Here is a 12,289-nt window from a genome sequence, read left to right on the forward strand (position 1 = left end):
TTTTAAGATGACATACAAAGCCCTGCATGACCTGGCCCTTCCTCTCTCTCTAGCCTTACAGTCAGATTTGATTATACCACATGCTAGCATTGAAGTATTGGGCAAGTTTTTTAAACTTGAAGTTAAAAAACTTCAAGTGAGGATATTAATGCTAATCAGGGGGAGATAACAGCATATAAAGTGCCAAGCATACTGCCTGGCTTACCCTTAACAATAAATATTGGCTATTGTGGAAGAAGAAAATATTACTGCATGTATTTGCTCAATCTCTACTGCTGTCACAAGAGGATGCTTTGAACTGCTGATTGGGTAATGTTTTAACATAAACGGAACTCTCCACTCCACTGAAAAAGAAAGAAAAGGAAGAAAGAGGTTTATTTGAATAGACTGGGAAGAAAATTGGAGGTGAAAAGTTGAGTGATCGGGGAGGATTAGGAGAGGCGCACAGAGTTGTTTGTTTGTGGAGATGAGTTAGTGGTAGTATAAACTTCAGAAAGAAGAGATCTGGCTGAGCGCAGTGGCTCATGCCTGTAATCCCAGCACTTTGGGAGGCTGAGGCTGGCGGATCACTAAGGTCAGGGTTCAAGACCAGACTGGCCAACATGGCGAAACCCCGTCTCTACTAAAAGTACAAAAATTAGCTTGGTGGGGTGGCGCGGGCCTATAATCCCAGCTACTCTGGAGGCTGAGGCAGGAGAATCACTTGGACCTGGGAGATGGAGGTCGCAGTGAGCCGAGATCACACCACTGTACTCTAGCCTGGACTACAGAGATGCTGTCAAAAAAAAAAAAAAAAAAAAAAAAAAAAAAAAAAAAAAAAAGAGAGAGACCTGAAGTATTTGCTGTCAGAATATAGGGGAACTTTGGAGAGCTAAATGGGTTAAGATCTTTAGGATGTTTTGCTAACCCCCATCCTTACCTCCTCAGTGGCCAGCTTTAGTTACTTTGTTGAAGTTTTAGGGTTGGCAGATTCACGGTTCTTCAGAGTTTGACACTAGGTTGAGGTGGGCCATGAACTAATACAATTATATTTCAGTTACACGATTATTTGCGCTCCTTGAGTGTCTCCACCCTCATGTTAACTCTGACATCTGCCCGAAATTCATTCATCTAATACATATTTGAGTGGCCTCCCCTCTTTCCGTTTGCTGGACAGCCCATCATTTTCCAAAGTCAGCCCCTAAACTCTTCTATGAGTTTCCTGACAACTCAACACAAAAATTCGCCCCTCCCTTTTGCGTGCAACCCCGCCTCCTCTTTTAATTGTTTGGCTGTCATTCCTCTTGTATAGTGCTCCTTGCAATCAGGACTGGTGCTCTATATATTTGCTAGCTCGGTGTATGGCACGAAGTAGATGCTCAGTAAATGTTGATTGAACGAGTATTCTGTGCATCTCGGTGACATCACATCCTGCGTGCCGTGGCGTCATTCTGCATTCCTCTGCGGTAGGCGCAGATCCGGACGGTTTAAGTGGTTGTTTATAACATGCACCGAACATATCCAACGCAGGCTGTGGCTTCAGACCGCCCACAAAAAGCGCGGTTGGAGGGAGTGCGGTCTCGAGGTCGGCTGGCAGCTGGGAAACTCCAGCTCGGGACGGAAACACGCTGCCTGGGAGGCGCCGGCGCCTAGTGATTCTGGGAATACAAGGTGCGAGGGAGGGAGCAGGCGGCTCTCTTATCGCGGTGTTTCCTCTCTCATCGCTCCCGGGGGGAGCTCTCGCGGGGGGAGCTCTCGCGAGAGGAGCAAGAGGAAGATGGCCGTGCCCTGTTTTTCGGTGTGAGGCGGCGACGGCAGCTGCGACGGCGAGGCGGAGATCTTGATGTCGTGGGCACCTGAGCTCTAGCTCCCCCCAGCGAGCGCGCGTCCCTTCGTGCCTAGGCAAGAGCCGGCTCTTCCCCGGGAGATGCGTTTGTCCCAGGCTCGGGGGCGCAGTGGGAGTTCATGCTGCGCTGGAGGCTCCTGGCCACCGCTCTAATCGCCTTGGGCCGCCGCAGCGCCAGCTCAGTCGCCAGCGGTGAGCCTCCCGATTCCCCGCCTTGCCCCTGGCGGCGGCGATGACCGGGGAGAAGATCCGCTCACTGCGGAGGGACCACAAGCCCAGCAAAGAAGAAGGGGACCTGCTGGAGCCCGGGGATGAGGAAGCGGCGGCTGCCCTTGGCGGCACCTTTACCAGAAGCAGGATTGGCAAGGGCGGCAAATCTTGTCATAAGATCTTCAGTAACCATCACCACCGGCTGCAGCTGAAGGCAGCTCCGTCCTCCTCCAATCCCCCCGGCGCCCCGGCTCTGCCGCTGCACAATTCCTCCGTGACTGCCACCTCCCAGTCCCCGGCCCTTCTGGCCGGCACCAACCCCGTTGCTGTCGTCGCGGATGCAGGCAGTTGCCCTGCACACTACCCGGTGCACGAGTGCGTCTTCAAGGGGGATGTGAGGAGACTTTCCTCTCTCATCCGCACGCACAATATCGGGCAGAAAGATAATCACGGTGAGGAGTGCTAGCCCCTCTCCACCTCTCTCCTTCCCCGAGCCGAGGGTGTGCCTCCCCAGGCTTCTGGAATCCTAGGCCCCCCCTCCAGCAGACTCTTCTTTCCTCTCCTTTGCCCATCATCCGGGCCATTCGGTAAATCATGAGCGACTCAGTAATAGCGTGCCAGTGGTCAGGGGGTTGGTTCTTGTGGGTGCAAAGGAATGTATCCTCCTTGCCCACTTCAAAGTTTCTCGTGAGTAGCTGTTTTGTTTGAGACAGGCCTTCGATTTGCTGATTCTGGACTGCCAGAAATTTTAGGTTGCGTCTCACCCAACTTAGTTTTCTCCCTTGGTTTATGGAGCTATGTATTTTTTATTTCTCTCCCCTTCCCCCCACCTTGGCATTTTAAATTTTGAACACATAAATTGCCCTCCTCCCTTCATTACTCACAACAGATCCCATCTTGACGGCAACTGGTTGTGATTCTGCCTGCCACCAGGTTGTTTCTTTTTTGTCTGCTTGTAGTAAACTTAGAATGTTTGATTTCTGAAAGCCACACGGTAGAAATTTGTTGGTATTTGATACCTAGAACAGTTAGACTTCTCAACAGCCGATTTTTGTTGGAGTAGAGATTTGATTTTTTGCTTGTTTTAAGTAGATAATTGCTAATAGTAATGTCTCATCTTGATGACTGTGACTAAAAATAGAATTATGATTTTCATAGTAATTTTATCTTAGTCTATATTAACCATTTCTTTTTGCCTTGTAAGCTGAATTTTTTGTTTAATTCTAAAAAATCGTGTGACTGAGTTAACTTTTAAGCAACAGTAAATTTATTAATGAAAACTAATGTGAACACTGACATTTTAACATTTAATAGGCCATTTTAAACTGGGTAGTTGGCACATATTGTTGATCCCTCTGCTTTTAATATGAAAAGTGTATACATTCAGTTAGAACACGCTCAACCAACTTTGTGCTCAGAATGATATACGTATCAATGAAATATTTGCCTGTGAAATAAGTTCCCTTAATTCCATCGGACTGTAGGCTTTTTAGGACAAAAATTCAGATAAAAAAAGAGTAAGGTTTTTCTTGGCTGTATAATTCTCTAACAACTGCATTTGTTTTCCGAATTTACAATGTTGTAATGTAATAAAATCACTACCTATCATTTATCGTAAATCCCCAAAAAAGTATCTTAAAGTTGCAGCCAGTTTTTCATTCCTACATTTAAATTACTTAATCATTTTATTATTATAGTAGAAGCATAATGTTGTTTGTTGATTGATGATGGTAATTATATTCTAACCCTCTGGAAAACAGTTGTTAGTGGAAGATGGGTTGTAGCTTCAGTTTAGTAGTCAATTATTAGGAAGTTTTTCAGATTTGGTCTACATAGTAGCCATAGTTACATTACCTTGAAATATCCCTGAAACAGATAAAAGATTTGAGAGTTAACTCCCTTTGAAATAAGAGATGGATGAGTATCACTGAAGGTATTGAATTACAGGATTATTGGGCTTCCCTGTCTTCAACCCAACATTTAGGAGTACATTTGTTTAAGTTCAAATTCTGTTCAAAGTAATTAGAATCCTATATACTCTTAAACTCTTGTTCTTAGCCCACTGAAATTCACTTTTTTAAAGTAAGGTTTTTTTATTGTGTTTAGCTGACCTTATATCGTTGATGTTTCTGATTAATGTAACCAGTGGTTCACATACCTGGGGTAAATATAATTGTTTTCCCCCCTGCAATGTGTACATGCTCATCTCCTACAGTGAGGCGTCCTAGGAACAGTGGCTTCAATTTAATGTGCTTCTTATTTAGTCTTTTTTTCTCCCATACCCTCATAAATTTTTCTGATACGTTATTACTTTTAGTCTTGATGTTTTACTAACCTGGATGCTTTTAGATTTTTAGGATGTTTTTCCTTTAAAATTATAGAAGATAAATACTTACAAAATCACTTAAACAAAAGCAACTGGGATAGGTGCAGTGGCTCACACCTGTAATCCCAGCAGTTTGGGAGGCCGAGGTGGATGGATTACCTGAGGTCAGGAGTTCAAGACCAGCCTGACCAACATAGTGAAACCCCGTCTCTACTGAAAATACGAAAATTAGCCTGGCATGGTGGTGCATGCCTGTAATCCCAGCTACTTGGCAAGCTGAGGCAGGAGGATCACTTGAACCTGGGAGACGGAGGTTGCAGTTAGCCGAGATCGTACCATTGCACTCCAGCCTGGGTAACAGAGACTCGGTCTCAAAAATAAAAATAAAAATAAAAATAAAATAAATAAATAAAAGCTGTATATTCTCTTTGGATTGCTTTGACATAAGTGCATAGCAGAATAATACACTCATACGGGTACATAGCAGAGCCAGACAATTATACCATGCATTACATAGTTTTATGTTCATCATAAGGATTCCTTTCCCAACATGGGGACAGTGATGATTATTGTCCTTATTATAGATACAATTTATCCAGTAGGTCAGCAGGGTACTAAGTGTTTACATACATTGTAACATTAAATCCTCACAGCAGCCCTGCAAAGGAGTGCAGTGGAATCATCTGGTCTTGCTGTAGTCTCTGCCTCCCAGTTTCAAGCGATTCTTCTGCCTCAGCCTCCTGAGCAGCTGGGACCACAGGCGTGTGCCACCATGCCCGGCTAATTTTTGTATTTTTAGTAGAGACTGGGTTTCACCGTGTTGGCCAGGCCGATCTAAAACTCCTGGCCTCAGGTAATCCACCCACCTCGGCCTTCCAAAGTGCTGGGATTACAGGCATGAGCCACCGCGCCCAGCCCAAAGCAGATAGTTTTATACTCATTTTAAAAATAAGAAAAGTAAAGCCTAGAGAGGCAAGGAAACGTCACTAAAGTTACATAGTATAAATCTCAAAGCTATGGATCATAGCAAGGACTCCAAAGTATATCATGAACCTCTTCGTAAGTATTTCTATTGATTGGGACCCACTATATTGCAAGGAAGTCAATTCTCATAATGTGCATTTGGGGTTTGATAGCAAAGTTCTTTAATATATTTTTTTCTCATTCCTTACAAGAGTCTTGTAAAGAGATTCTACCATTGGACAGCTCAGGTTTTTCTGTGGAGCCCAGATCTCAGCCCTGTTTGTTACTTTTTTTTATATAATGGCCCAAATAAATGGGCTACTTTGTCCACATGATAGCCCTTTAGATATTTGGCAAGATTACCTTCAGGTTAAATATTCCTAACTTTTATATCTATTCCTCATCACATTGTTTGTAAAGTATTTAGAATAGTCCCTGAAACATAGTAAATACTATATGTGTGTTAAATAAGTAAATGAAAATCTTTGTCATTGTTTAGTAGAACTTGTTTGTTAATTCTTCCCTTAGAAGATGGTGCCCAGAACTAACCTTATTGCTGGAGATATATTAGCCTCGTGAGCAAAGACAACAGGGAGACTATATTGCTGTAAAGCAGCACACAGTTATGCAGTGCAAGAGTATGTTAATTAATTAATTTATTTTTTGTGATGGAATCTCACTCTGTTACCCAAGCTGAAGTGCAGTGGTGCAATCTTGGCTCTCTGCAGCCTCCATCTCCTGGGTTCAAGCAATTCTCCTGTCTCAGCCTCCTGAGTAACTAGGACTACAGGCATGCACCACCACACTGGCCAATTTTTATATTTTTGTATTTTTAGTGGAGATAGGGTTTCACCATGTTGGCCAGGCTGGTCTGGAACTCCTGACCTTAAGTGATCTGCGCACCTCAGCCTACCAAAGTGCTAGGATTACAGGCATGAGCCACCATGCCTGGCCAAGAGTATGTTAATTTTTAAATTATGTTTTGTTCTCAAGTGATCTGCTGTCTTTCCATTCTATCCCTTCTATTTATTTATTTTTTTAACCTCAACAAAGGACTTTAGCATTATTACATTTTATTTTGTTATTTTTTTTATTTTTATTTTTTGAGACGGAGTCTCGCTCTGTCACCCAGGCTGGAGTGCAGTGGCGCGATCTCGGCTCACTGCAAGCTCCGCCTCCCAGGTTTACGCCATTCTCCTGCCTCAGCCTCTGGAGTAGCTGGGACTACAGGCGCCCGCCACCTCGCCTGGCTGGAATTTCGTATAAATACGAAATTCGTTTTTCGTATTTAGTAGAGACGGGGTTTCACCGTGTTAGCCAGGATGATCTCGATCTCCAGACCTTGTGATCCGCCCGTCTCAGCCTCCCAAAGTGCTGGGATTACAGGCTTGAGCCACCGCGCCCGGCCATTTTGTTAGTTTTGGTCCTTTATTGTATCTGGAGAGCTTGTTGAATCCTGATTTGATCACTATTTAGTTCCGTTCATAAGCTATTTGAGTTTAAACTCTCTCTCATTTGGTAAAATTTTTTGGTATGTGTATGCATTTGCAAGTTATTGACTTAAATTGAATAGGAGAAAGCATAGAGCTTTTACTTTTGTGGTAAAATATTGGTTGAATAGGAATTTTTTTTTTTTGAGTCATCAGTTATTTTGTGAAGTATTGTATTCTGGGTCCAAACATATTTCTTGAGGTATGTTAAGTACAGTAACAGCTATAAAATCATGTATACATTGTATTCAAATATGCCAGATGATTGTGACTTATCACTTAATAACAGCTGTTTTTTGGATGGGGAAGAAATATTAAACGTACACAAAATTATGGAACTCTGTGTCTTTGGTTATATACCACTTTTTTCTTTAGTGTAAAATTAAAAGATTGAATCTAAGCCTTTTTCCACTGTCAGTGTAAGGATTTTTCTGAATCAATTTTTGTCATTGATAGTTTGGCAAAGGATCATGATGACATGACATTTTTAATAATTGATAATAATTTTACTTATTGAGAATTGGAGAATATGAAACGTATAGGTTTTCTTGGTTTGACTGTACTTCCTATTGGTTAGACTTGTAATTTTGTTTTTTCCCTTGAGTTAAATGTCCTTAAGAAGCTAAGCAGCTTCTCTTGGATGCTAGTCAGAAGCTTTTAGGTGCCAAAGTGATGAAAGTCCTGAACATATGAATTGCTCAAGCCAGCCTTTCCTAGATGTGAAAAATTTCTGATTTATTCTGAGAAATTTGGCAGTTTCTCCTGCCTTTAATTACGTTGCCTGGCAGGTGACAAGCCATCTTCTCTATATATGCTTAATTTTAATTTTCCCTTGTTAATTTTCATATTTACTTATAATATTTTCATGGTAATATGTTCTTGAAGCTATTTCACACAATGTTAGAGATTTCGAATTATAAGTTAAAATTCAATTAAGAATATTCCTGCCAATGCAGTTGCCACAGGGAAGTGACAATGAAATGATTAACGTGTAAAATGTCTGCTTCATGGCTGGCAGATTTCTTTAGCCAGTGATTGACAAAAATCTCAATTTCAGAAAGATTAAAAAGGTGCAGGCCTGGCACGGTGGCTTACGCCTGTAATCCCAGCACTTTGGGAGGCCAAGGCGGGCTGATCACCTGAGGTCAGGGGTTCGAGACCAGCCTAACATGGTGAAACCCTGTTTCTACTAAAAATACAAAACATTAGCTGGGCATGGTGCCAGGCACCTGTAATCCTAGCTACTCGGGAGGCTGAGGCAGGAGAATCGCTTGAACCCAGGAGGTGGAGGTTGGGGTGAGCCGAGATTATACCATTGCACTCCAGCTTGGGCAACAAGAGCTAAACTCCATCTCAAAAAAAGAAAAAAAAAAAAAAAAGTGCTTTTGAGGATTGAAAAGATAGGATAATCTATTTGGTGGCCATAGGGTATGTTTATTTTGGTTTATTCTGTATAAATCTCGTATCTTCCTTTTGATGTATTTTTTTTCTCTGTTTTAGTCACTAAAACTTTCATGATGGGTGATACAAAAGAGTAATACGTAATAGATCTCTTTTAGAAGAGGTGACTATAAACCTAATCTCTGCATGAAAAAAAAACAACAAAAACTTTAAGCTCCTGGTGAATAATTTTAACCAGGAGAGGGTTAAAACGATGGCTTGTGTTTAAAAGAACTTTAGTAGTTTTATGTTTGTTTATTTGCTTTCTGTTTTATAGGTTTTTTTAAACTTTGTTTTTGTAGGACAGACCTCAGTTTCCTTAGGAAGAAAGTGGTGTCTAGAGGCTCAAGTTTATAACACATTAAAGTGTGTTATACACCTTACCTGGGTGTGGGCGTGATTTGGTGGTGAAGTGTTACTCCATTGATCAGGGTTGATATAGTTGATCTTCATTATTAGATGAATGTCATCTTCCTTCTTTCTTGTCTTTCTTCACCATGTGCATCTCCAACAGAGTAGGACTGGCCTTGGGTTAAGTGGCTGTGTTTCTTGATGGTGTCACCATTAGTACTATAGAACTTCACCCACTGCTTACAAATGTTGTGATAAGAACACATCTTCAGAACTGTGTCTTAAAAGGGAGGGAGGATCCTCTTCTCCCCTTTTCTGCACTGGGCTGCAATAGGAATAGAAATTCTGGCCATCTAGCTTTGGCAAAAAAGGTAGCAGAAATGGGTGATTATTGGTGATGTTGGGTCCTAGGCATCCTCAGTGAGGTAGGAGAATTCTAGAGGACTCATTGGAGAATTGAGTTTTCGGTAGGATAGCTGCCCCCAGTTGATGCCATTCTTAAGTCATAAAAATCTACTTTAATTCAGAGTACAATGTAATTATCAGAATGCTTGGGTTCCAGAAAATGAGTGCAGTTCCTAGAGAATTGGATGGGGGCCAGGCAGACAAACAGTATGGTTCTGTTCCTATACCATTTATTTTTTTGAGGGAGAGCTGGGAGATCAGTTTTAGGGCAAGACTGAAGTATGTAAAATAGGGGTAGGAAAAAGGGAAAAGTTCTTTTGCCTTTTCTGTATTGATCATATCAGGGTCATATCTGAGTTTGAGACCATGCTTCTCTATGAACTGGTTTTAATGATATTATTTAACCTCTGAAATAAGAAGATACAATAATATCTGCCTCTTGGAGCTTTATAGTCTCAAATGGGAAAAAGGACTGAAATATTTTAACTCTGAAGGTTCGCACAATACCAATTAACATCAGTATGTTGCTCTCACCTTTGGTATTAAGTACCATCCTTCAGAAGCTACTCTTTCTTTCTGAGGTTTAGACAGGACTTCAATTGAGGGGTTTTTTTGTTTTTGTTTTTGTTTTTGTTTTTGTTTTTGTTTTGTTGTTTCTTTTGAGACAGAATTTCGTTCTTGTTGCCCAGGCTGGAGTGCAATGGTTCAATCTTGGCTCACCACAACCTCTGCCTCCTGGGTTCAAGCAATTCTGCTGCCTCAGCCTCCTGAGTAGCTGGAATTACAGGCATGCACCACCAAGCTCGGCTAATTTTGTGCTTTTAGTAGAGATGAAGTTTCTCCATGTTAGTCAGGCTGGTCTTGAACTCCCGATCTCAGGTGATCCGCCCCTCTCGGCCTCCCAAAGTCCTGGGATTACAGGCGTGAGCCACTGTGCCCGGCCTCAATTGAGGTTTTATCTGATGCTTGAATTCATACTGTGTGTGAGTCTCCTAAAGGGTTAATTAGGTTTATTTGACTCTCCTATAAGTTACGTTTAGTTTACTATTGGTGTAGCTCAGTTGATTTCTTTTTTTTTTTTTTTTTGAGACGGAGTTTTTGCTCTTGTTGCCCAGGCTGGAATGCAATGGCACGATTTCGGCTCACCGCAACCTCCTCCTCCCAGGTTCAAGCAATTCTCCTGCCTCAGCCTCCTGAGTAGCTGGGATTACAGGCATGTGCCACCACGCCCAGCTAATTTTGTATTTTTAGTAGAGACTGGATTTCTCCATGTTGGTCAGGCAGGTCTCGAACTCCTGACCTCAGGTGATCCGTCCACCTTGGCCTCCCAAAGTGCTGGGATTACAGGTATGAGCCACCGTGCCCCGCTATGAAGTTGGATTCTTGGCTGCAAATATCTTATCAGGCAGTTAATGCATGCCCTTTCTTAGCACTGTAGTGAGTTCTGTAAAAACTTATGCTATGTTACATATCCTCTTATGCATATATAGCTTTTGTTTGGTTTTCATACAGAATTAGGTGGAGACCTGCATTGTCCTAGTATGAAATGCTTTTTGGAGAGTAAAATCAGATTTTGACAATGCTCTTCTGGTTCTTTATAGTTTCTTTTTTCTCTGATTTCATTCATTCAACAGATACTAAGCTTCTAATAATATGTGATGGACAGTGTTTTATGTACTGAGGTTATAGCAGTGAACAAAACTGAAAAAGTGTCTGTTCTAATGGAGCTTACATTCCAATGGGAGAGACAGACAACAAACAAACTAATAAATATATGAGATGACTGATAATGATAAGTATTATAGAGTAAAATTAAGCAGAGGATAAAGAGTGCTGAGAGTATGGGGAAGGAAAAGTAATAATTATTTCCTTGAGGTCAGAGTCAGGAAAGATACCAATGAATAAGAAATGTAAGCAGTTACCTAAAGAAAACTAGGGAGCAGATATCTGGCAGAACAGAGTTTCAAGCAGAAAATAGCAAAAGCAAAGGTACTACATTCAAGGAAAGAAAGGTTGACGTGGCTGGAACAAAGTAAGGGGGAGAGTGGTAGGAGATATGAGATTTGAGAGGCACAACTTTTTTAGACCCTTGTTAAGGATTTGGGGTTTTACTCAGAGCAATGTGGGAAGCTGTTTAAGGGTTTTGAGCAGAAGAGTAACACGATTTGATTTTAAAAGGCTTGCTCGGGCTGTTGTGTGAGGCAGGGGTCAGTATAAAAAACTATTATAGTTGGGGGGAAATGGGGGGGTGATAAGAAGATAGAGCTGGTAGAAGTTGATGATGGATTTGATGTCAGATGATACATATGTGTATATTTTAGTAATATATTAGCATTTTTGAGAGAAAATGCAGAAATTATCTCCTTTTACTGCTTGCTTGGATGGGACTTGAAGGAGTCTGTAGAACCTGGAGCTTTGTACTAGTACTTTTAATTTCCGGCTTTGTTCTATAGTTAGGGGGTGCACAAAGTCAAAACTATTTTTATAATAATATCTAGTCATTGCTTGCCTTTTTCACTGCAGACATTTTCATTGGTGGTTCAAAAGCAATGGTGAGTAAAATTGTTGACATCTTAGTGCAAGTCAGAGTACCAAACTGGGCTGGTAGTCATTGTATTGTTCACTGCCATGCAAATTAATTTTTAATTTTAAAAATTAAAACAAGCCAATTTTACTTAATGTTTTTGATGAAACTGTAAAAATTATGAATTTTATTACACCCTAATCTTGAGTACATGCTTTTTTGGTATTTGTGACATAATTGGGATTGTGCCTTTTGCTCTTCTGCTGCATACTGCAGGGATAAATAAGGGAAAACATTGTTAAACTGTTTGAGTGGTGAAGCCAGGCACAGTGGCTCACGCCTGTAATCCCAGCACTTTGGGAGGACGAGATGGGAGGATCACTTGAGGTCAGGAGTTCGAGACCAGCCTGGTCAACATAGTGAGACCCTATCTCTATTAAAAAGAAAGAAAAGAAAAATAGAAAAAAAAGTATTAGGAAAAAGTTTGAGGGGTATTTGAGTGTAAGCTGAGCTAGCCACCTTTTTCATGGAACACCATTTTTACCTCAAAGAACAGTTTACAGACAAACTATAGTTATCACAATTTGAATATTTGGCAATTTTTTTTGGAAAATAATGAAGTAAACCTATGACTTCAAGGAAAACAAGTGATAGTATTTGTTGTGAATGAAAAAATTGAAGCTTTCAAATGAAAAGTAGAAATTTGAAGAACTTACCTCTGCTATGGTAAGCTTGATGGGTTCCCAGTACATAAA

General features: G+C 41.3%; 1 protein-coding gene and 1 pseudogene across 2 annotated transcripts in view; one reads left to right on the top strand and one right to left on the bottom strand.

Annotated features, from left to right (window-relative positions):
- Positions 1 to 808: 808 nt before the first annotated feature.
- On the bottom strand, positions 809 to 1,697 carry LOC140709226 (putative uncharacterized protein ANKRD13C-DT; annotated as a pseudogene).
- An 18-nt stretch (positions 1,698 to 1,715) lies between these two features.
- Positions 1,716 to 12,289, top strand: part of ANKRD13C (ankyrin repeat domain 13C) — an 88,368-nt gene continuing 77,794 nt past the window's right edge. For both annotated transcript variants that reach the window (XM_007978310.3, XM_007978311.3), the window contains exon 1: positions 1,716 to 2,487. In XM_007978310.3, the coding sequence (XP_007976501.2) occupies positions 2,058 to 2,487 (430 nt within the window). In that variant the 5' untranslated portion in view covers positions 1,716 to 2,057. The remainder of the gene's footprint in view (positions 2,488 to 12,289) is intronic.

The sequence above is a fragment of the Chlorocebus sabaeus genome, chromosome 20 (assembly GCF_047675955.1).
Source record: "Chlorocebus sabaeus isolate Y175 chromosome 20, mChlSab1.0.hap1, whole genome shotgun sequence".
In the NCBI taxonomy this organism is placed as follows: Eukaryota; Metazoa; Chordata; class Mammalia; order Primates; family Cercopithecidae; genus Chlorocebus; species Chlorocebus sabaeus.